General features: G+C 42.0%; 1 protein-coding gene across 2 annotated transcripts in view; it reads right to left on the bottom strand.

Moving 5' to 3' along the window:
• CEP350 (centrosomal protein 350) overlaps window positions 1-25,878 on the bottom strand; it is a 1,459,870-nt gene that overhangs the window by 1,297,644 nt on the left and 136,348 nt on the right. For both annotated transcript variants that reach the window (XM_086955422.1, XM_086955428.1), the window contains exon 7: window positions 13,862-13,969. In XM_086955422.1, the coding sequence (XP_086811548.1) occupies window positions 13,862-13,969 (108 nt within the window). The remainder of the gene's footprint in view (window positions 1-13,861; window positions 13,970-25,878) is intronic.

Here is a 25,878-nt window from a genome sequence, read left to right as displayed (position 1 = left end):
CCTCTCTCCAACTACGCGAGAAGCCATAGTCACACTACTTCTTAAACCGGGCAAAACTCCTACCCAATACCAATCGTACAGACCATTATCGCTGCTAAATCAGAACTATAAAATTGTCGCTAAAATCTTAGCAACACGCCTCTCCCTGCTAGTGGATACTATCTTATGTGCTTTCCAGGCTGGGTTTGATCCCGGGCGCTCCACGACCATTAACCTGCGTACTGTATTCTCAGTAATAAACCAGACGGAACCTACACTTACAGCGGCTTTCGTGATGCTAAATGCTGAGAAGGCATTAGACTCCCTGAAATGGTCCTTCTTATATTCAGCAAAGCAGAAATTAGGTTTACACCTCGTGTAGGTCCTTGAGTGGGAATTTAGCACCACACGTTGGACATTTCTTGAATGGAGTCCTTTCCATGGACTCCGGGCTGGACTACGTCGAAATAGGCCTCCCGGTCCCGTCAACGTAGAGTTAGAAATGTTCGGTGTTGACGTCAAAGCGCGTCGAAATGGGAATGAACTTGCGCTCGATAAACAATACAGTCTTATTGGAAAGGGAATACGCCCCGAAATATACATTTTTCTCGAAGTCGATCCGGAGCGCTTCGATCCTCATCTGAACCCGATGGCGGAAAAAAAACAATCTAAGGATGGAGCCGATGCCCATGCGCACTATCACCCAAGGGAGAAGTCACCAGCCTTGTGACTACAAAAGACTTCTCCAAGAGAAAAACAAGTGCAATCATCCGAGCCCAACACCAGATGGCGATCTATTCATAATGTACCATCTGCAGCCCATATGCCTCGAACATTAGGTTTCACCATAAGATTTTTAGCCTGATTCGCCTTCTATATTCTAATCCGGTTGCTCGCTTCGAGTGAATGGAATTCTTACAACTCCTTTTGTTGTGTTGCACGGTACTCGCCAGGGGTGCCCACTATCACCCCTATTGTTTATTATAGCAACGGACCCCCTGGCCACAGGGGCTTGCAACTACACAATGGCCCGCTCATAGCCTCCTTCTATGCGGATGATGTACTGTTATTTGTTCGCCTCCCAGCAGAAAACCTTCCTCCATTATTGAGAGAGATAGTCTGATTTGGCGTACACCCAGGCCTGGTCATAAACTGGTCAAAGTCTGAGATTTTCCCACAGACGCCTGCAACCACCCAAGTGGACGCTGAGTTCCCTTAACGCTGGTATACCTCTCCTCCTAAATACCTTGGTGTTTATTTATATTGCAGCGCGGACAAAGTCATCCGTATCAACTATGGGCCGGCTATTGACCAACTCATGTCGCAGGTTGACCGCTGGATTAAACTACCTCTCTCCATGGCCGGCCGGATAGCCATCGTTAAAATGGTAGTACTCCTGCGCCTACTATATCTATTCTCAAATATCCCTATTGCATTGGCAACTGCGATGTTGTGCTCTGTTTTAATCCGACTGATATGGGCAGGTAAACAACCAAGAATTGGATAGGACACTCACCATGCCATACGAGCGTGGAGGTTTTGGTGTTCCAGATCTCTACCTCTATTATCTGGTAGCTCAGATCCATTTCACAAACTTTTGGTATCACCCTGATGCTCGCATACAGTATCTCAGACCTGAACGATCCCAAATACACCCGACGGCACTCGTGTCACTTCTCCCTCAGGGGCTCCAGCCTTTCCCCACGGAAATCCAGACATTATCCACAACATGTTGGGCCTGGACCAAACTGCATCGATATTTGCAACATGTCATCTTATATTCCCACCACACACCTCTACCAGACTGTCTGTGGTTACCCACTACCATTGAACCTCTTACTAAACGGACGTGGCAAGAGTTAAGACTCCATACTATGGGGATCTGTTTAAGGACTCACAACTGTGCTCTATTTCTGAACTGGCAGAGAGAGGCGATGCTACCTACATGGATCGTTTTTTAATACATAGAGTGCATGGAGCCTTGAGGAGTGTCTTGCCTGATGCTACTACTGAACCGGAGGACTTCCCCCTCTCACTCTAGTCATTAAATCTACTGATAGCACACATCTTAGCTCCCGCCTCTATCGGGTACCTCAATCCCTGTGACCACTAGTGGGCAGATGTCTACAACGCGCGTTTCGGCAAACATGCCTTCATCAGGTAGCCGTCCACTACTCTACACTACTCAACAAAACGCCATACTGTAATTTATCAGGTTACGTATGTTAAAAGTGTGAATATATATGCTATATTGTCTTTTCTGAAATACCTGTATATATCATTTTGTTCTATAGATGACAGGCACTCGCACCGTATTATTTATATTGATATTATATGTTTTGTAGAGTAGTGGACGGCTAACTGATGAAGGCATGTTTGCCGAAACGCGCGTTGTAGACATCTGCCGCACTGCCTGAGTCAACGTTTCTCGTCTATCACAAAGGATTTGTATATATTTATGTCTGTGTATGAATTTATTCACATGTAATAACTTGGATATCCAAATACAGAATCAAATCATTGTATGATCTACTCAAATATCAACTCTATAAAATTTGAAAAAAAGAAAAAATAATTGTTTAAAAAATATATATATATATACTGACCAATATTACTGTTTTTTGCCTATTATGCCATTGTAGAGTGCCTGTCTTATATATGTCTATATCTCAGACAACAAAAGGTATTTCTTAGGATAGAATGGTTTATGAACAGTTTCTAGACATTCCACACCTTGCCTGGAATTGCACACCCCTCTGGGTACTGGGAGACTATTTTTAACAAGTTATCACTCATGATTGAAGTCACACTAAAAGCCTTCCCATTGATGGCATTAATAAGATGTCAAACCCATCAAGAGAAGTGTGAGAAGATTCTCGGAGTTTGCGCTCCTCCTGGCTGAACGCCAGGTCTCCTTACAGTGGGGTAGAGCCCTAACACCAACAATCAAAGACTGGGTTTGGGACCTCATTTATTGTGATACATATGCTAAATTGCTACCCCTCACTTCCTGCCCTCTGGATTTTTGGCAACCACTTAAAGACTACCTGCAGATACATTCTTTAGATGGAACATTGGGGGAACAGGACGAAATGTGAAGTGACACATGGATTTGCATATCCCTGCTCAGTTAGGCATCCAGAGCCCGGTATGTCACTACAAACCTGCCTCTTTGTGAATCCTATTCACTAGTTGTCGCGAACTGGAAAGTGATCCTCTATGAGGTAATTTGTGCACTATATTGTACTATAAATCACAATGCTCCTTTATTGCAATGTTAGTTAGGTTTCTTTGCTCGCGGTTTGTTAGTATTGATTTTGGCAATGGCAAGACAAGACAATGACATGTTGTGAATATAGTACATAGCACTGATTTCCTTATTTCTGTAATATCATGTATTGTCTTTATAATGGTTTGGAAAAACCAATAAATACATTTGCACAAAACAAACCCCTTATTCTAAATTAAGAGACAGGACCGGCACACCGTGGGTTTTCACTCAGGTATAGTAGAGTGTTGCTATCATCTACGCGTTTCGGCTGCTGCCTGCAGCCTTGGTCACAACGATGAGCCCCATTTTCTTTTGCATTTAAAAAGACACATATTCTCACGATACATTGCCATAGAAAGGGGATAGTTCATGTTTAACGGCAAGATACACTGCATTGGGCAAACAACAGCCCCATCTTAGGACATTCAATTTCTCATTAATTACACATTAATCTTTATCCATCAGTGCATTCCATCATCATTTACATACCATTCAACTGGATAATTCCATATAAATTAGTGCATAAAATGTCTCAAAGGGAGAATTCCTGTTGGTTAACCAAGTATACAACTATCCACAAACAGCAATTATGCACCATTTCATTTTGCAATATTATATATTGTTTTAGAAACATTTCATTTGCTTAATCTCATTATTTTAAAAATGCAAGAATTTGCTAGTAAGTGGTTTTATGCTTTTCGTTTAACAGTTGCCATTTCCCAACTAGAATTTCTAAGTAGACCCTACAGTACTTGTCTCTCTTATCTCAAGTGTGAGTGCCGATTTTATTTATAAAGGTAATATATGTAGATTTAAGTTGTTTTTAATAAACTCAGATTTTCAAGTGTCGCTGTACTTTACACTAATTTATTTGTTTTTAGAATTTTTTATAAAAGTTTTTTGAAATTCAATAGTGAAACAATTGTAGATAAATAGCTATGATAAAACGTTACTTATTATGTTAAACATAGAATAGTATACTGTTTACTATAAGTAATATGTACATCTGTTAATCAGAACTAACGAATATCTATAAATTCTTAAACATAATTATTACACACATTTATACAAAGGAATACACATATGTAGGTACACATCTACAGTCCAAATAAATGCTAATATACACAGGGGATAAGCTTTATGTTTATGCTTGAGCATGGTGGTTATGTGGGGAAGAGCCAACTCTTGAGTAGTTTTCTGAAGATAAGGTAGTTATGTGGATCTTATGTTTGGGAGTAAAGAGTTCCATAGATTGGCTGCTTGAACAGAGAAGGATATGCAGCCTATGTTTTTTTTCTAGTATGGTAGGATTTTGAAGCGAGTTGCCAATCTAGATGTAGGTTCCTTTGTTGAATGTATTTGGTGGTTTTATTCCCGATGAAGAGCGGTCCTGTTCTATGTATCACTTTGTGAGTTATAGAAAGCAACTTGAATGTGGAGCTTCTGGCAACCGGTAACCAATAGAGAGCCTTCAACGCAGGGGGAGAAGTGGGCGTGTGGCTTTATATGTATGAGTTGTCTGACAGCAGAGTTCTGAATATGTTGGAAGCCGCTAAAACCACCAAGCAGTCAAGCGATGGGGTTTCCCTCAGAAAAAAGAATCCAATTCAGGCCCTGTGCATTTCTTTTCTTCACAGCAGTCAACAGATTTGATGAAAGCTCGTGTGAGGAAAGTGTTCATGGTCATTTCATGACCCGTTTAACACCTGTTCAAGACCTGCAACCAGAGCCACCATAGGTCTCACTTGAGGTTTCAGAAACAGTTTGTAGACACAGAATGTAGTTGATGTTACATTTCTAAGCTGCTCTTTAAGTAAGTTTGTGAAGGGCAAACATGTCATCCACTGGAGAGACACTCCCAGGTGGGCTAATCTAGAGATCGGACCAAAATGCCACTCAAATCGGAGCTTGAAGAGCATGATAGTCTTGTGGGGGTCTGATAAATATGTGCCTGGAAGATCTTTCTATGTTTCACCTCTTCAACGTCTCAGGAGACAATCTTCTTTTCTTAGATGGTTTATCCTGAGGATAATAATGATGGCCATGTCTCTTCTCCTTATATCAGTGCTGCGGTCCGGAAACAGATTGCATAGTTTCACTGACCTTTCCCTCACCCTCCCAAAAAACAGGTTAAAGACAGAGGTACTGCAGCTCTGGATGTGTTTGAGTCATTAATCACAGATGGAGCAATAAGGAGATATTCTGGAGACAGGACATTAATGATGCATCTCCACCTCCCGACCTCGTTGGTGGACATCAGTGTCCCTCCTTGCACTTGTGGCACCGATGCAGAGGAATATCATCGAAGAGGAACCACCAAATGCTAACTGGGAGATACCTGAAATCGTCGACTGAGTGCCTTGAGGTCTACCTTCCCTTCGTCAAGAAAGTAGTCATCAAAATACTCAATGCCAAGCGCTTCCAGAAAACTACACTTCCTTCTTGAAGAATAACAGGGGGATATCAAGGCACTTATATGCAAGTTTTTCAGTTTGTTTTCTAAAATGGTGTTACAGGGATCCTGGACATACGTGGAGATATTCAGACTGTTTATAGATATCAGAGAGAATTCCATGGCAGAGAAGAAGGAAATTGTATATGTACGAAAAATACTGCAGCATGTCAAAGGTTACATTACCAAATGTTATTTTAGTCTAATCATATATTCAAATATATAAATAGGTTAAAACTAACATTTCAGTAAAGAAACTAACTTTGCTGACTGAATGTAAAGCAATCCAAGAAAAAGCAAACAGAAAAGTAGCCAGACAGGCACTAGTAATGGAAAGCAAGTCTCCTTTAAAGGAGCCAGCAGTTTTTTTCCTAGTTAAACTTTATAGTGGCTGCTGCTTCAGTTCTTTCGGACAGGACTAAGGGCAGTGCAGTTTTTACAGGGAGTAAGAAAATAAACAAACCATTTAAATGCACAATATTTAAGTGTTGACCAAGTCTCATAACGTTTGCTCAACACAGATCTTTAATCACTTCACAACTAGTTGTATCTCTTAGATTGCCACACAGTTTCGTTCAGTTTACGGGTACTTTAATTTCATTCATAAACATAGAACATCTCTGGCAATATTCGGTTGGAAAAAAGTTACATGTAAATTTGTAATACTTCTCTGTAAGCAAACAAGTCCCGCTGAGGAGATAACCAAAGTCTGGAAAATTGGCTGTTGTTGGTTGCCGTCCAATTCCTATTTGTGAAACTTGAATAATGTCTGCTCAGACAATCTGCCACATGGTTGTGCACTCCTGGAACATATTCCGTAGACAGTACCACATTGTGATGTATTGCCCATGTCCACAATCTTGGGATTCTTAAGATAGTGTAAGTGATCTGGATTTCCCGGTTTTAATAGGCAAACATAGTTGTGTTGTTATCTGTACGCACCCTGACGTGTGTTATGCATGTAAGCAGGAAAGCTTTTAAGGCATACCTCACTGCTGTTTTTACCAGGATATTTATGTGCAACTGACACACTTCCTTTATCCACAATCCATTTGTTTTTACATGTTTTAGGTATGCCCCCATTCTGTGTGTGATGCATCCTTAGTAAGGAGGAGTTAAGGCTTTATGGGATTCAGGTTGTCCTTTGAAGATGTTTTCCAATTTTGACCATCATTTGAGCACTTGTTTCATGGATAGTGTTCCCATTACAGCATCTCAATCTTCTGAAAATAATTACCATAGCCAGCTCAAGCCTTATTCTCAAGCACAGATGACAATAAGGTAATCACGTATCCTAAATGTGCACCATGCTAGGTGGCATATGTGAGCTCTGCAGTGGGATCTACAGCATGGACAGAGTGTGAACAGATACGGGGAAAGGGGGGTATTTTAGTGTCAAGCACCACTGCTGCTTTTGTTACAGGGGGGCGATATTGCAGCGCTGCTGCAAAACCGGCCACCAGTAACAAAATCCGCCTTCAGGTCAAGAGTTGGCCCCCAACCCTTCCGTCCCACCGAGAAAACTCCCAGTGTCCGCTACGGCCAATCCAGCCCTGATCAACAGTCTCAGTAGGATCAGCATCACAGCAATCACTCCGACTCCATCCAGCCATCGAAGGAGACCGCAAAAGATCTGCAATGATGGCTGCTCTACCACAAATGAATATGCAGCCTTTACCTACCCTACCCAGAGCAAATTATCATGACGGATGCATCATTGCTGGGCTGGGGAGGTTATCTAGGGGAAGTGGAGATCAGAGGACTCTGGTCCCCAGAGGAAGCTGAACTCAACATGGCCTTATTGGAGATGCGAGCGATTTACTTGGCACTGAAGGCATTTCTCCCAACCATCAAGGGAAAACGGTTGCAGGTTCTCACAGACAACATGATCACTGCATGATCAGATGCAGTGTCCAAACTTTTGCATGTTGGAGTTCCCAGGGCTGCCCTCCCTCGGAGATGCCTTCCATCTACACTGGTGATTGGAACTCCTGGATGACTTTGCGTCCCTCATTCTCCTGTCCAGAGTGCTGAAATAGACCAGGAAAGACCAACCCTATGTCATCCTAATGGCTCTGGACTGGGCGAGGAAAGTATGGTGCCTGAAATGTCTGGCCATGAGCATTAGTCCACAATCAGGCTGCCCTATCAGAAGAATCTTCAGTTGCAGCACCTCAGTCGAGTCCTGTACCAGAACCTGCTCAACCTACATCTCTACAGGTGGAGACGGAGCAGAGACAGTCGATGGCTTTAAAATCTTCTTTCTGAAGTGGTTGGTGTCATTCTGGCAGTCAGGCACCCTTCCACTAAGTCTATACATTCAGAGTGCAGGGAGACGATTGTTACCTTGTACTCCCTCCATCAGGTTCAACTCTTACAAGCACGTTTGTCAGACATCCTTCTGTTTTGTCTTTCATCAGCCATGCAAAGCCTAAACCTTGCTGTGGCTACAGTTGAAGATTATTTGTGAGCTTTTTCGACCTTCTTACACTTACTGGATCATTCATCCCTTTACGTCACCAGATGTGATGCCTTTTTTGAAAGGGGTGACCCAAATGTTCCCACGTTCACCTTTTGTGGTACCACAGCGGGACCTACATTTGGTTCTCACTTAACTACTGTGCACTCTATTCAAACCCATGCATAGTTGTCCCTCACACCTATTAACCACATAAAAGGTGTTCCTTATTGCAATCACAGCTGCTTCAGTTTTTCCGAACAAATTAGTCCTTCAAACAAAGGTAGCTTTTCTGTCAAAGGTGGTTAATAACATTCACACAGGGCAATCCATTACTGTACTGGCCTTTTAAGATTAACCTCACCCGTCGAATGAGGAGAAATGGCTCAAACTCCATCCTAAGAGGGCTTGTAGTTTTTACATCAATTGAACCAGAGAATACCGGCAAGGCGAACAGCTTAGCTTTTTGTTGGCTACTCTGGAGCAAAAAACAACAATCATTTGCAATGCAATAGGTCTCGCATTAGGAAAGTTTGAGCTATTGGTATTGTAAATGATACATTTTTTATTTATGTGTTGGTTTTGAAAATAGCGAAATGAATAGTTTTGTCATTTACAATGCCAATAGTTATAACTTTCGCAAATGTGACACCTATAGCATTTGTAATGCAATATGTGTTGTATTTACGTGACTTACATGTATTGATATTACAAATAACAATGGCTTTTAATTTTTTTAATAATTAATACTTAAGTAAAAGTTATTGTAATTTATAATGGCAATAGCTTAAACTTTTGTAAATAACTTTTGTGAAGATTATGTTCAGTGTATTTTATTGTGACGAAAATCCAAGAACAGAAGTGCTGTGATGTCGCTGAGTGATGCGGTGGTGGCGCTGAGTGATGCTGTGGTGGTGCCGAGTGATGCTGTGGTGGTGCCGAGTGATGCTGTGGTGGTGCCGAGTGATGCTGTGGTGGTGCCGAGTGATGCTGTGGTGGTGCCGAGTGATGCTGTGGTGGTGCCGAGGGATGCTGTGGTGGTGCGGAGGGATGCTGTGGTGGTGCGGAGGGATGCTGTGGTGGTGCGGAGGGATGCTGTGGTGGTGCGGAGGGATGCTGTGGTGGTGCGGAGGGAGGCTGTGGTGGTGCGGAGGGAGGCTGCGGTGGTGCGGAGGGAGGCTGCGGTGGTGCGGAGGGAGGCTGCGGTGGTGCGGAGGGAGGCTGCGGTGGTGCGGAGGGATGCTGCGGTGGTGCGGAGGGATGCTGCGGTGGTGCTGAGGGATGCTGCGGTGGTGCTGAGGGATGCTGCGGTGGTGCGGAGGGATGCTGCGGTGGTGCTGAGGGATGCTGCGGTGGTGCTGAGTGATGCTGCGGTGGTGCTGAGTGATGCTGCGGTGGTGCTGAGTGATGCTGCGGTGGTGCTGAGTGATGCTGTAGTGGTGCGGAGTTATCCTGTGGTGGTGTTGAGTAATGCATTCTTGGCCCTGAGTGATGTGGTGTTGCTGTGGTGGCCCTGAGTGATATTGTTGGGTGCTGAGCGATGCTGTGATGGCGCTGAGTGATGCTGTGGTGGCGCTGAGTGATGCTGTGGTGGCGCTGAGTGATGCTGTGGTGGCGCTGAGTGATGCTGTGGTGGCGCTGAGTGATGCTGTGGTGGCGCTGAGTGATGCTGTGGTGGCGCTGAGTGATGCTGTGGTGGCGCTGAGTGATGCTGTGGTGGCGCTGAGTGATGCTGTATGCTATGCTATGTTTTGTTTTGCTTTCCTATGTTTAGTTTTGTTATGCTATGATATGGTTTGCCATCCTATGCTTTGATTTGATTTGTTATGCTATGCTATGTTTTGCTATGCTATGCTTTGCTATGCTATGCTTTGTTGTGTTTTATTATGCTATGCTATGTTTTGTTATGCTATGCTATGCTATTTTTAGTTGTGTTTGGTATGCTATGCTTTGCTATGCTATTATATGTTTTGTTTTGCTATGCTATGTTTTGTTGTGTTTTGCTATGTTTTGTTATGCTGTGTGGTTGTTTTGTTATGCTATGTTTTGTTATGCTATGTTTTGTTATGCTATGCTATGTTTTGTTTTGCTATCCTATGCTTTGTTTTGTTATGCTATGCTATGCTTTGTTGTCTTTTGTTATGCTATGCTATGCTTTGTTGTCTTTTGTTATGCTATGCTATGCTTTGTTGTGTTTTGTTATGCTACGTTTTGTTTTGATATGCTTTGTTGTGTTTTGCTATGCTATGTTTTGCTATGCTATGTTTTGTTATGCCATGTTTTGCTATCCTATGCTTTGCTTTGCTTTGTTATGCTATGCTATGTTTTGCTATCTTATGCTTATTTTTGTTATGCTATGCTGTGTTTTGTTATGCTATGCTATGTTTTGTTATGCTATGCTGGTGAGGGTGAGGGAGGGTGAATGAGGGTGAGGGGGGTGAGGGTGATGGGGGTGAGGTTGACAGGGGTGAGGGTGACAGGGGTGAGGGTGTGAGGGGGGTGAGGGTATGTGAGGGTGAGGGTGGGTGAGGATGTGGGGTTGTGAGGGTAAGGGGATGTGAGTGTGGGGGTGTGAGGGTGAGGAGGGGTGAGGGTGCGAGGGTGTGTGAGGGTGAGGGTGTGTGAGGGTGCGAGGGTGTGTGAGGGTGAGGGTGTGTGAGGGTGAGGGGGTGTGAGAGTGAGGAGGTGTGAGGGTGAGGAGGTGTGAGGGTGAGGAGGTGTGAGGGTGTGTGAGGGTTTGGGAGGGTGTGTGAGGGTGTGTGAGGGTGAGTGAGGGTGAGTGAGGGTGTGTGAGGGTGTGTGAGGGTGTGTGAGGGTGTGTGAGGGTGAGTGAGGGTGAGTGAGGGTGAGTGAGGGTGTGTGAGGGTGAGTGAGGGTGAGTGAGGGTGAGTGAGGGTGAGTGAGGGTGAGTGAGGGTGAGTGAGGGTGAGTGAGGGTGAGTGAGGGTGAGTGAGGGTGAGTGAGGGTGAGTGAGGGTGAGTGAGGGTGAGTGAGGGTGAGTGAGGGAGGGTGAGTGAGGGTGAGTGAGGGTGAGTGAGGGTGAGTGAGGGTGAGTGAGGGTGAGTGAGGGTGAGTGAGGGTGAGGAGGTGTGAGGGTCCCAAGTAAATGGTGGCCGGGCAGACATCATAAGACAGAGAGAAACACAAATGTTAAGATAACAGTGCTCAAAGGGGTTGTGGCCTTTAGTATATACGTGCACGGCATTCCATGTTAGAAAAAACCTACAAGATACAGAAGCATGGTGAAAAAGAATCCGTGAAAAGGCCTCTGTGTGGACATGGGACACCCATTAAAAGCAATTGCGCACCAAATAATGACTTTTGAAAAACAATGCTTCTCTCCCGAGGGCAACTTAAATTTCCGGAGGTGCATAGGTAAAGATAGGCTGGTGGAAGGCCTGTGCATGTGTTGAGGGCTGTCCCAGGAAGTCCCACACGATATAAATCAGCGGGTATCTGTGCTATAAACGCACTAATGCAAGGGTATTTTAGGGCCACGCCTCTGCACACCTGATCCTCACATTTACTACATTTTGCTTCTAGGAAACGGATGCTTGAAGTCAAGAAAAGTGTGATCACCTTTTCGAGTTATTCTCCAGCAACCTAGAAATGAGGGTTCCGGTGGAAGGCAAATGAAACCTGTCTGCCGATTTAAATCACAGTTTCTGAGAGATGCAGACAACTAGCGAACTAAAGGCCTCCTTGAAAAATAACAGTTAAGAGTGCTGTGTGAGAATTAAAACACATGAGGATAAATATGAGAAAACGTGAGAGTCCGACCTACAGTGCAAGATAAAATGCACCAAAACACATTTTGACAAGTTAGCATGCTGACCATAAAATCACAGGCAGGCAGATCACTGCAAGGAAGCAAAGTAAAATAGAACAAGGACTGGGCGAGAAGGGAGGGGGGGGAATGCCAGCAGGAACAGAGGGGGTGACAAATGGTGAGCATTTTGCGGCCGCTCATAAATAATGCAAAGGGAGAGGACTGCAGCGGAGAGCGCATGCTGCTTTAAATACAGTATGTATTATAGATTTGGAGGATGGAGAAGAGACGCGCATTAAATGGAGTTAGGAATGCTGCCATATAAAATAAAAGTAACATGTGCATTCTCTAGGGCGTGGGGTGGGGGGGAGGCATGGGGAGATTAGGTGAAGTGGAAACTCTAAAAGTAGTAGTAGTAATACGAAGTGTATGGCCTGGAGCTGCTACTGGAGTGTGCCGACTGACACAGAGACAATGGACAAGTAATGTTGCAAGGTATGATTAGGAAAGTTAACAAGAAAACAAAGGGATGCAGGCCCATTCTTCATGCTTTTTTTAGCGCCAACGGCGTCTTTTGCTACGCCGCTGCCTAATAGTGATGTCAGTTCACTTCAGGGTTGTTGGAATGGCAGAGATGAATTTCGGAATGTGTAGTACTGCCAAAAACAACAACAAAGGCACGGTTTCTTCCATGGCACGTCCTTCATTAAGGACACGCAAACAACCTCCTGCCAGTAGGCACACATTCCACGAGAGCAGACTGCGTGAATGAGGAACAAAGGCAGGTTGGATTTAACAAGTACCTTGCCTGGCTAATAAAACACAGCCCATTGTTAACGCTGCAGGTGTCCAGAGTCTGGTGCCTGGTTTCCGCCTCAGGCCTATCTGAGGAGAATGCTGACATGGGGTGCGACATCACGCCCAGCAGTGTCTGCCGGACACACAGCAAGGCTACGGTGGGCGGCCCCATTACTAAAGAACAAGCATTCAGAAGACTTTCCAACCTTAAACGAGGAAAAACAGAAATAGTGAGCGGCAATCAGCATAGAACAGCAAGAGAGCTCTAGTGCATATAAGAGGGTCAGTCAAGGGCAGCAATAGCGGCAAAACGAAAATCGGCCTAAAAATGAAAACAAGTCGGGTGGGGGGGCGGGGGAGTGAGCGAAAACAAGAACATCGCCGAAAGAAAAAAAAAAGCAGCCGGGAAAGGATCCCTTTGAAGTGGCCGTGAAAGTGAAAGCAATTAGGGGGGAGGAGAATTGAGGCCAGCGCGCACTGCGCACGCTGGGGAAGCCTGTGGGATGGAGGCTGATGGCTTTGATGTGGGGAAATGCGTGTGCTTTGTTCACGTGAACGGTTTGAAATCCGCGCGATGGTTTGAGAAATTTTTTGCCTCCTATAATTTTTGAATATCCATTCCTTGCGGAACGGGATAGGCGAGACCTAACTATCCATTCCTTGCGGAATGGAATAGGCGAGACCTAAAAAGGAAAAGCAGTGAAAAAAGGGAACCATGATTTCAATGGCTCGACTTCCGATGTCGCGGACAGAGATCAGAAAGTGTGCAGAGGTGTTTATCTTATAGTGGCCTGATGTAACACCCAGAGTGGATGGAACAGCCGCACAACGCCAACTGTCAACGCAAGAGGAAACTGCTTTCAAGTTTACCGGTCTAGTCTGGCACCTGGGTAAATACACAAGGTGGTGGCAGTTAGAAGTGTGTATCAGAAACCTGCTTTGGGATCCCGCACATAAGTAGCTATACTCTACATTTATGTATATTAATAGAAATTCCATGATGGAGAAGTTATTTAGAGAGATGCACTTTCTGATACACCTCTTGTAAGTTGTTCCTGTTTGATCAATATTAAAATTGTGATTTTTAGCCAATGTTCACAATTTGAGTGTTGACTAACAAATGACAGTACTCACCCTTCAATGCCAGATCTCGGTACAGTTCTCGGCTAATGTTGTGAAACTCTGCTTCAGGCCAAACTTTTCCATCTGGAGTTCTTATCTTTGTCTCTGCCGGATTGAAGCCTACACCAGAAAGACAAGCAGAAGCCATCTCAGTCAACAAAAGCAGAAATGGTTCAAGGAACTCAAGCAATACGGACAACAAAAGATCTCTGTCAGCAAATTGTTTATCCCAAACCCAGCAATGGTCATTACCTTATAGTACAGCCCTGTGGAAAAGGAATGCGTAACCAAACTGTCATGAGAACGAATCTTCTTCTTTCTGCTAGATCTCAATGTTATTCTCCATCCCCAAATAGTAACAGTAGCTGATATGGCAGTTTGTGTGATATGCAGATGTCTTCACCAACATACATTTTCTGCATCACATCATTTATCGACTTCCCTTTCAAAATTTGACACCGAAGTCAACCACCTAAGATCACTTACTCATGAACAAAGAGGCCACAGAATAATTGTATGGTGCACATGGTCTTACTGACATTTAAACTGATCCCCAATCATTAATGAGCCTTATCTTCCAATCAATATTCAGATCCCTCAATAACACACTCCTAATCAAAGTCAAACTGCTTTCCCAGCTGTTCAGCTCATATTTCAGGTACAAGGCTGCCATGCTCCCTTTTGCTCTCTCTCCTTACGGGGCTATCTGCCCTCTCTATTTTTCCCTATTCCTCTTCTGTTTCTTCCCCCTTCTTTCACCCTTCACAATTACATCTGCCATTTCCACCTCATCTCCTTGATTTTCATCTTTCTTTTATACTCACCCCAAGTTGTTTGTTTCTTTATTAATTTCTCCACAATACTTCATCATTTTGACTTCCTTGTTATGCTCTTTATCTCCTCTGCTATGTCCATCTGTCACCATCCTTTCGCAGCGTTAAATCTACTCCTCCCTTATATCACCAGCCGTCTCATTTCTGGACTTCAACTTTTCCTTCACACCACTTCCTTCTATCCATGCATTCCTGGACCCTGCCTTAATGCAAAACACCCTTTTCATACCTTCACCACCCTCTCTTCTGTTCCCTTCTCTCTGCTTTGCTCACCCCTTCCTCTCACAATCTCCAAACATCCACCCTTAAACAACCATCTTCCATCACTCCTTCTTCCAAACTAATCGTATAGCCCTTCTCTATACTTTCACCAGTATAAAAAATAACCCATCAACTCATTGACCAAAATGTTGCAATCTTGACACGTTACTCAGTACCCAGCCACATTCACATTAACACCCATTACCTAAATATATCCAAATGCAGCTGACAACATTCTGTTATACAAACTTTCTGCTTACACATCACCTCAAATCCACTCACCTTATAATTGTTAGACAAAGTCAGCACATTCACACAATTCCTCTGCTCCAAAAAGCCAAGACTTCCTCTACCAACATACTAACCGTGAAACTCATTTTTCTCCATGCATCACCAACACACAATCATGGGCCCAATCCACAAAATGTATAAAACCCAACAATTCTCATCATTTCTCTCACTAGCTACCTACCTAAAGAAATCACCCTCCAGATTTTTCACACAAAACACCTAAATACTTCAGCAACAAAATGCACAACGTTGTATACAGTACAAACTCACTGAACACCACAGCATCCCCCTCTACTTACCATCACCCCCACAAACCAAGCACACCCTTACTTAAACAAACCTCACAATAACTACCAACACAACTGCTCTGTTCCCAACATACTGTGAAGATACAACCACCCATATCACCCCTGGATGATATGGTTCGTGCCAACCTCATCATCCCTTCCCACTGCATCACCAGACTATATGAAATCTTACAATCTACAACATCATTTCCAATGTTAGTACTCTACATATATTCTCACCAGCCGCCACACATCTCCAGCATACTCCAAAGCTGGTGCTTAACTTGAGCCAGTGGATTCCGGTGCTCAGCACCAGCACTTTATGGTCAAAACTGGCACTTATGACAGTCTAACAAAAACAGGGATCTGACCGTGCACAGCAGTAGATAGTCGACTCTTGTAGGTATATCGTACTCCAAGGATTACTCCCCACTCTGGAGTATACAGGAATCCAACAGTGGTAGCACCAACACGCACATGTGGGTGTCTCCTAGGGCACTGATGTGTAGGTGCTGTGTTTTTACAGTTCTATTTCAATGATAAGTTTTTATACGACAAAAGTTTCAATAAATGTAGATGATTTTAATCTTCATTTTATACATCCAAGAGAGTGACAATACTTCTTGACTCTCGGTATTGTTTATCATACGGTTTGATGTTCATCAATTGAAAACAACGTTTATTGCTCATTCCCAATGCATTTCGGCATTGCCTTCATCAGGGGAACATCTATTGAAAAAATAAACAGACTAATTCACTAATGCGAACACGCCACTGAGTTGTATCCACCACCGTGAGGGTACTAGTGCATATAGTGATTTGATCGACGGGAGGGTGTGTCCACCGTGCAGTTTGTTTAAATAAAATAATCACTCGGAACTGACGAAATTAGGAACAGACATAGGACAAAAGAGCAACATATTAAACAACTTTTATACTTGTCTCTTAAAACTATAAAACAGCGCCTTCATGCAAGCACCATGATACGTTACCATAAAGCACAACGGATACCTCGGGGGCTAAGGACTCCTTTAAAACCCTCCCTGTGTAAAAACTCAAAGAAATTTGAAGATAAATGGTTTGCAATTTTAAATAAATGCTCCCTTGACCTCATTTTACTTATAATAGAAGAGTTATCTCATATTTTGGAGGAATTAGAAAAGGAGATATCATCAGTTAAAACCGAATTGGAAAAGACCATGTCAACAGAGGAGCGTACTGTTGGTACTACCACTGTTGCACTTATGACAGTCTGCCACATGGTGGTGCTGTCTGTCTAATTTAAAGAACAGCTCAGAACAGATGATTATTAATTCAATATACATTGAAAAGAATACATGTTGCCAAAACCATTCCTATAGCATTGTGGGCCTGGAATGGTCTGAATTGTCATGCTTGAAGGAGTGTGATGGTTAGTAATTGAGATGCTATGGCACTGGCAGCACGGACATGGAGGTGCAAGGTGCAGTGGCCTACTCACAAGAGCCTTAACATCCAGAACACCAGATACAGCACCTCTCCAGTCTCCTGAATATCAATAATAATCACGCTACAATAAAAAGCATTTAACATGAGCCAAAAGCATTTAACATGAGCCAATCAATATCTTAATGCTTGCCCTTTTTCATAGCTAATACAGTGCACTCTTCCATGAAAAGTAGCAGAACTCGCATATGGGGCTCTCCATGTCACACAAACCCCAGCAAACATTGCATCTACCAATACACCAGCACACATAACCACTAAGCTCTTAAACATATACAACATAGGCAACTGCTGCAGTCTTTTACTAATCTTTAGTCTGCCCAACTCTAGCACTTGGCAAGTAATTAAAAACAATAGTCTAATAAATGGCCAATCATCAAGTGAAAGACTTCTCTTCCAACCAAAGTTAGGATATCTGTAACATATGATGGAGCGAGTTTCAGAAATAATTTTATTCTGGCTCGTGAAGTTAATCCCTTGTAACATGAACTAATATATTAATGTGTTATTGCACGTTTGTTGTACTAAATCAATTTAGATTAAGGTTCTACATTACATTACACGCGGGACTAATGTTAATGTGCTCATGTTGCATTTGCAAGTACGTTTTATAATACATAACTAATGTTGTTTTGTCTGTCCTATTGTCTTTGTCAACATTAATGCAGCTGATTAATTGATGGCATGTGCTTAGTTTATATGTGCTATTGTTTATGTTACGTTGTTGTCTATGTTGTGTCTGTTTATCTTTTTCAGATTTATGAAGAATTCTGTTGGACATTATGAAGAATGGTAGATTATAAATGTGCTGCTTTTCTATGTGCTTCTGCTAGGTGACTTATATTAATGGGTTAACATTAGCAATGGAGGGTGGGTAACAGAATGATTTTCATTACTTGAATTAATTACTCTTTTGTGTTTGTTTAAATACTAGCCCGTGTGAAAGGCTTGAGGCCTATGAAATTTTGGAGAGTGTTGCTTAGCCTGACTAAGAGGAGCCAAGCACAACCATGTTGAAGCTTTTTCACAAAAACAATTCTCTGAAATAAACTGATAACTAGTGACGTTAGCAAAAAAACGGACCGACATGTTTCATTCATAGAGGTTTTCATCTAAGCTTTTGAGAATAGGTCCAGTATTGGCCTCTGTTTTGCTATTTTGTTATGGTATTCTGAAAAGGTGGTTCTCGATGGCCTGACGGTCAGCAACCAATCAGGTTGCCGAAAGACTCTTGAAATATTACTTTTTAGTTAGATTAGTGAGTTTGGAAGGTATAAAAACTTAGCCCATTGAGGGGAGCGGGGCTGACTGTTCCTGAGGGCGAAGTGCTGTCCGATTTTCCTTGGACACGTAAGAAATCCAAATGCATTTTTGAATGTCATTTTCTTTACAGGTCAGAAAGCTTAACTTAGGGAAACAGGGTTGATGTTTATTTTAATTCATTAATTTTGTGCAATTTTGAAATGCCAGACTTTTGTGCCAATAAACTAATGGATAATACTGATTTAATAAAAATGTTTGCAATTAATAAATGAGCTAATAAAGAGTTTGAAACTGAAACTTTGAAACCTTAAAAATAAAAAAAGACTTAAAACGTCAAGCTGGTCTTGATTAATTTAGTCGTTACCATCAGTTAATCCTTTTTCCAAAGTGGTCTAATTAAATGATTTTCTTGAATACCTATGAATAAAATGTTATACTGCAGTTGTATATCATGTACATAATTTGTTTAGATAGTGTGATTAATTAGGCCACATGATTCAGTTGCTCACGTTTCTGTCTCAGTAATATGGGCCTTAGTTTTGTTTAGTATGGTGAGTATTAGGTAGGAATTGGTGTTTATAGAGAGACAGAATTTCTATAGTGACGCTGGATCAATTCTCTGGTAGCAGAGTTCGGTTGCTATGGTAACTGACATGTTACATGTTAAATACATAGGATACATGACTAAAACATGTTGTTAAGTTTGTTCATTTGTTGTATGTAGTCGAAAGGATTTTTCCTGCAGTGTGAAAAATTCCTGTTTTTTTGCCGGCAAAAGAATAGTGTGACTAGAAAAGTTACACAGTGCATTTGTTCTGTTTCAAAATTGTGGTATAGAATATATCGCAAAGTGTTGTGGACGTACAGCACAAGTTCAGGGACCTTAGATGAGACTGGTTAAATGTAATAGTGAGGATCGTCTAAGAAATTGTAGCATTAAGCATAGGGACCTGGTGAGCCCGTTTTAAAACTTTTTGTGAAAAGAGTAATAGAATTATTCGAGCTTGAGTGAAGGGTAAGATGGAGTCGTCTATTCTTATTAACGTTTGACGATTTCTGTGGTTGGTTAAAGTCCTGCCAAGTTTTCGTGTGTGCGTGATTAGGGTTATTCCGTTTGAATGTGTGTATGATTTGTGAAAATAGGGTCGTCTATTTCATGCGAAAAGAATTCTGAATGTTTGTAAAACTATTACTTTATTTAGCGAAGCAGACAAGTGGTTTGTTTATTTGTATTTACTAATTGAAATTCATTGGAAAAGCACTGTTTAAAATGGCGCTGTGAAAAGTTTTTGTGAAGGAGGGGTGAGTTTACGGAGTAACACACAGTGAAGCTGCAGCGGCAGTGTACGTCATTTCGGTTCGCGCTGTGATTGGCTAACATACGTCACAGAAAGCGCACTGATTGGTTCACGTGACAGTGACGAGCTGATACCAGATTGGTCAGTTCCGAATACTGTATTTCTATTGGTCGAGCAAGGTGATGACGTAGCTTAACGCGATTGGCTTGTTGGTGTCTTTCGCGCACGGATTGGCTGAAGTAGCGGTACACCAAGAAAGCATTTTGAACGTTTTGGAATAAGCGATTTTGGTTTAAAACATGAGTAATTGGTATAATGAAGAGAAAAAGAAGCCTTCATGGTTTCAGAAAATGAAAAATGTATTTAAACCCGACAAGAAAATTGAAACGCGTGGCGGTAAATTACTTCATAAGTACAAAACACCCGCAGCCTATATGGAAGGCGAATATGGTTATCATACTGTAATTTGGTTTGAAAATTGGATGCATTATACACAAAAGGATGGTATATTAGCATGGCCGGAAGATGGGTCATTTAATATGAACATTTTGAGGAACCTGAGAGAAAAGATGATGGATCTTGTGCCTAAGCCTAGACCTACACAATTTGAGGCTTTAGTTGAATGGGAAGTTGAGATGATGGAACTTGAAAGTGAAAGCAAATGCTCAGCACCTAGAAATTCAAAGCAGATTCTAAATAGAGAAACACATGAGGACAAAGTGAGCTGCTGGAGAAAAGCAGACATGTATGATGGTCTGTACCCAGTAAGAATAATGATCACTAAAGATCCAGGTCAAAAGAAAGTTCAACAGAAAAGTGGACTTGATGAGGAATTAGATGATGCAATTTTAAAGGACATTTATTCTACTAAACGCAAACCGCCACCTTATCAAGTAGATTCTCAATCTACCCCGAGAGTTTCTACTGGAACTTCTCCAAGTGCACCTCCTAGGGAAGTTGATGAAGGTTCACCCAGATTTTTTAAATTACCTGAAAGAGTGGGATCAATAAATAATTCTAGTACACCCAGGGAAAGTAGAATTCCGGAACAGAGAAATAATTTTCAAAGTAATCAGGAAAGAACTCTTGCTGATATGCCAGTAATTTCAAGTTATAATAAAGCAAAGGAACATTTAATTAAACAATTAACAAAAAGCATGGAAGCAGTGACAGTACCAGTAACAATTGGTCCTGTTGTACCAGTTTTTGATCAGGGAGAAAATAGACATTCTGCCCTGACAGTTCCATTGAATGCAGAAATTCAAAAAGTGGCTGAGAAATTCTATTTTGAACTTTCAGAAATTCATAGAGAAAAATCTATGATGCCAAATTTAACTTTAAATCGACGTTTAACAGGTTCTCAGACACCATCTGTTGCAGAATCAGATCCAGGTCCTTCAGAAAGAAGCTTAAATAGAATAGATTTAACACAAAATGCATTGTCTCCAGAAGCTCCTGAATTTAAAAAGCTTGATGTTCCAAAGTTAAAAGCTGATTTGGAGGAATTAATTATTGGCACAATTGGTACTAAGGGGGTCATTAGGATGGAGGATTTTCCGCATCCTCCGGGCCGGCGGAAGCCACCGCCGGCCCGGAGGATGCGGAAAATCCTCTGCGGACCCACCAGGACCCACCGCCACATTAGGATGGCTGGTGGGTCATGGTTTAGGTCCGCAGCTTTTCCGCCGCGGCTGGCTTACAACCGCGGCGGAAAAGCACTAAAATGGTGAAGGTGTCTCTTAGACACCGTCAGCCAGATTAGGATGTGCTTGGGAACATGCTTTTCCGCGGCGGCTTTTCCGCCGTGGAAAAGCATGTGTAACTGCACTGCAGGGGCCCGTTGCGGGCCCCATAGGTGTAGTGGGGGGTGCACATGGGGGGTACCTATGGTACCCCCCTGCATTTGCGTGCACAATGCAGCAGGCACCGCGCGGTGCCTGCCGCTATGTGCATGCAAATGCTGTGCATGCATTTTTAACATTGCTGCGGGTGCAGCTTGAAGCTCCACCCGCAGCAATGTTAAAAATAGAGGATGTGACCGCCACCCTGGCGGTCACATCCTAATCTGCACAGAGGGAACGCCGCAGCCCATGCGGACGTTCCCTCATACTCTGGGGTCGCGGACGGACTCAAGTCCGTCCGCGATCCTAATGACCCCCTAAGTTTGAAATTGTATCAGGATGATGAACTTCTTTTTATTTGTAAGAGTATCCAGTGGAAAACGAAAAACAGGTATGAGCAACTGGAAGAAATGGCTGCTGAATTAGAAATTGATTTGAGCAAACAGAAACATTTGCAGAAACATTATAGAGTGGATTTTTCTGAGAAAGACATTGACAATCTCAATACTTCAGGAAGAATAACTCATATTAGAGAATTAATAGCTTTCCTTAAGAGATTAGGAGAATTAGGTAAATGGAGAATAAAATGGTCCAAGAATAAAGAACAGGACAGAAGGGTCAGAGGTGAAACAGTTTCAGAATTTCCAATGAGGGAATGGAGGATATGTGCATGTCCCTTGGTCAAGACAAGATATTCTGTTGTTTACCAACGATTTCCCTCGGCTGAGAGAAAAGCCTGTTGAATGGTATCGACAGGTAGATAGATTTATTAAAGTGTCAAAAGTTCTGTGGATTGATCTGGATGGATTCTTTGACATTGTTGTCCCATCAGATCTTTGGACAGAATGCAACATTTCTGTGAGTTGGCAAAAAGAAGAACCTGCCCGAGACACAATTACAGGTGCCTCATCGAAAGATGTTATGGATATATATAATAAAGTAATTTATTGGCTGAAAGGAAAAATTCCTCCGAAAGAAGTAGACTGGGTTAAAATTGACAGAACAAATCAAGAGCCGAAAGAATCAGTACATTCTTTATATGAAAGGTTGCTGTTAGTATTTAAACAGTACAGTGGCTATGAAAAATTGAGTGAAAAGGACATGAGCCACTTTATTTACAGATTTGTCTACGGCCTGAGACCTGAAATTGATGAGATGATTAAAAATGGAATTGTGTGCTGGCAATCACTTTCGGTTGATAACATCCTGAGAAAGGCAAAATATTGCAGTGATGAGATAGATGCCAAAAAGAAAAATCTTAAGGAAAAGGCAATGTGGGCACAACTGAAAGTAGCTGAGCAACAGCAAATGGCTTTTGAGAATAGAAATGCGCCGCAGAATCAAGGCAAATTTAAGAATAATTTCAATAATAAACCTAAATTTAATGTAAATGTTGAAGAGCTAAAACAGAAGCTCCTATGTTTTAATTGTGGCGAAATTGGACACTGGAAGCGCGAGTGTAAAAACCCGCCCAGAAATTTTAAAAATACCTCATTGAATTCACAGATGCAGAGTGAGTTAAATCAGCAGCAACAGCTACAGCGACAGGTAGCGAATCAGCAGAGCCAGATACAGCAGAGCCAGATTCAACTGAGTCAAATTCAGCAGAGCCAGATTCCACAAGCACCATTTCCAAACAGTGTAAATGCTCAAAGGTTTACACCAGAAACAGGTTTCTGTGGAGGTAATCCGGTAAATAATGTGTCAAAAATGAGTATGTCAAATGCTTCTCAGCAGTTTTGGATGAAAAATAAGGAAGAGAGTGATTCATCTGAAGATTACTCATGACGGTGCCTCAGAGAGGAGGAAGAGTGTGTGCTTTGACCAACTCTTGAGGTAGATCAGTCTGGTCCATTTGTTAATGGTAAAGTGAATGATGTAGATATCACTTTTCTTGTGGACACAGGTGCTACCCGTTCTACTGTTAGATCAGCAGAAATTGAAAACCTTCCTCTCTCTGGTGAGTCCATCCAAGTTGTAGGTGTAGCAAATCAGCAAATTAAAACAAGTCTGACAGAGCCTGTAAAAGTTGAGATTGGAAATTACAAGGATAAACACAGGTTTCTGGTTTGTGACAGTAGTCCAGTAAATCTGTTGGGTCGTGATATATTGTGCAAGATGAATTGCAAAATATATTGCTCAACGATGGCATTGAGTTACAAACATCAGAAGTAGATGGTCTTTACAAATTAACAATGTTGATGGTCGAAGAGGAAAGGAAATTATTATTTCCTGTCTTTGATAAAAATGATTTGCCAGAAGAGCTCAAAAAGCCAGTCAAACCAGAAATTTGGGACCTAACTGGAAATGATATGGGTCTTATGAAAAATGTGGATCCAGTCAAAATAACTGTAAAACAAGGAATAGATTTCCCGAATGTTCCTCAATACAAAATGAAAGCTGAGACAATTGAAGGTGTCATTCCAGTGATTGAAAAATTCATAAGTCAAGGTGTACTAAAAGAAATTGAGAGCAGCCCATGTAATTCACCGATTATGGGTATCAAAAAGCCGAATGGAACATACAGAATTGTTCAAGATTTAAGGAAAATTAACCAGATTGTCGTTCCATGTTGCCCAATTGTTCCAAACCCTGCGGTAATTCTTTATCAGATTCCGCATGATGCAGAATGGTATACGGTCATTGACCTATGTAATGCCTTCTTTACAGTTCCACTGCATCCAGAGAGCCAGCAAATTTTTGCATTTAGGTTCCAGAATCGCATTTTAGCATGGTGTTGTATCCCACAGGGGTATACTGAGAGTCCATCTATCTTTAATCAGTTATTAAAGAAATCCCAGGAAGATCTGATTTTACCTGGAAATTCAACATTGGTTCAGTATATTGATGACTTGCTCGTGGCAGCAAAGACACGAGAAAATTGTGTAACTGACACGATTACTCTTTTAAATCGATTGGCAGATGAGGGACATAAAGTGTCACCTGCGAAATTACGATTTTGCAAACAAGAGGTAAAGTATCTTGGTCACAGAATTGCAAAAGGAATCAGACAAGTGACTATTGAAAGAATTAAAATGATTCAAGCAATACAGCCCCAGACAACACAAAGACAGGTCAGAATGTTTCTGGGAATGGTCGGATATTGTCGTCAGTGGATTAGTGGATTAGTGGATTTTCGGTAATTGCAAAACCACTGCAAAGACTGACAAAGGCAGACATAAAAGATCCAATCAGACTATCAAAAATTTAATTAGAAGCCTTTGAACAGTTAAAAAGAAGCTTATGCGAAGCTCCAGCTTTGGGTATGCCAGACTATGAAAAAGAATTTGAGTTGTACTGCAGTGAAAGGGAAGGTTGTGCACTGTCAATCTTGATCCAGAGACATGGAAAACTGAGAAAACCAATTGCTTATTTCTCAGCTGTTTTGGACCCTGTTGCAAAAGCTTTGCCAGGTTGCTTAAAAGCAGTGGCTGCAACAAGTGTAAGTCTTGAACAAAGTGAGGGTATCATTATGGGATTTCCTGTAAAAGTATACGTACCTCATTCAGTTGAAATTCTTCTTACCAGAAGTAAAACTCAGCATCCAACCAGTAACAGGTTGACAAAGTATGAAAAGACAATTCTGGGATCAGATAATGTTTCTATTGCGAGATGTGTGAATTTAAATCCTTCCACATTATTGCCGGATGGTGTTGTTACTGAGGTTAATAATGAAACTGACATTGATCATGAGTGCCTGGATGTTGTAGATTACTGCACCAAACCTCGACAGGACATAAAAGATGTTCCTTTACCTGAATCTGATTTACTTTGTTGATGGTTCCTGTCTAAGAACAGATGAAGGAATTCTGAGAGCAGCATACTCAGTATGTACTGTTTCAGATGTTGTAGAGGGTTCACCTCTTGATGGAATTCGTTCAGCCCAAATTGCAGAATTAATTGGTTTAATTCGAGCCTGTGAAAAAGCAGCTGGTAAAAAGGTAACCATAGTGACTGATAGTCAGTATGGATATGGCGTAGTTCATGACTATGGTCAGCTCTGGTCTCAAAGGGGTTATTTGACCTCTGCGGGAACGCCAATCAGAAATGCAAAATTGATCAAAAGATTGATTGATGGCATTCAATTCCAGAACAAATTGCTGTCGTGAAATGTGCAGCTCATAAAAAAGGGGAGGATTACATTACCAAAGGTAACACCTACGCAGATGAGATTGCAACGTATTGTGTAAGGATAATTATTCAATCAATCGGGAAAAAGACAAAAGTCACATGTTGAACTCTCTCATGCTAATATCTGTAGTTGAAACATGGCAGGGAGTAAAAGAATTATAGGATGAGGCAGACGAAGAAGAGAAAAACACATGGTTAAAAGCAGAGTGCAGACAGCTAGAGGAAGATGGAGTTTGGGTCTACAAAGATGGCAGACCAGTAATGCCAAATTGTATGATTGCTGACATGGCACGGATGTACCATGGTCCAGGGCATTTAGGGAGAGATTCCATGATCAGA

The sequence above is a fragment of the Lissotriton vulgaris genome, chromosome 1_1 (assembly GCF_964263255.1).
Source record: "Lissotriton vulgaris chromosome 1_1, aLisVul1.2, whole genome shotgun sequence".
Classification (NCBI taxonomy): domain Eukaryota; kingdom Metazoa; phylum Chordata; class Amphibia; order Caudata; family Salamandridae; genus Lissotriton; species Lissotriton vulgaris.
The sequence above is the reverse complement of the archived record's forward strand: the minus strand, read 5'-3'. Positions and strand labels throughout refer to the sequence as shown.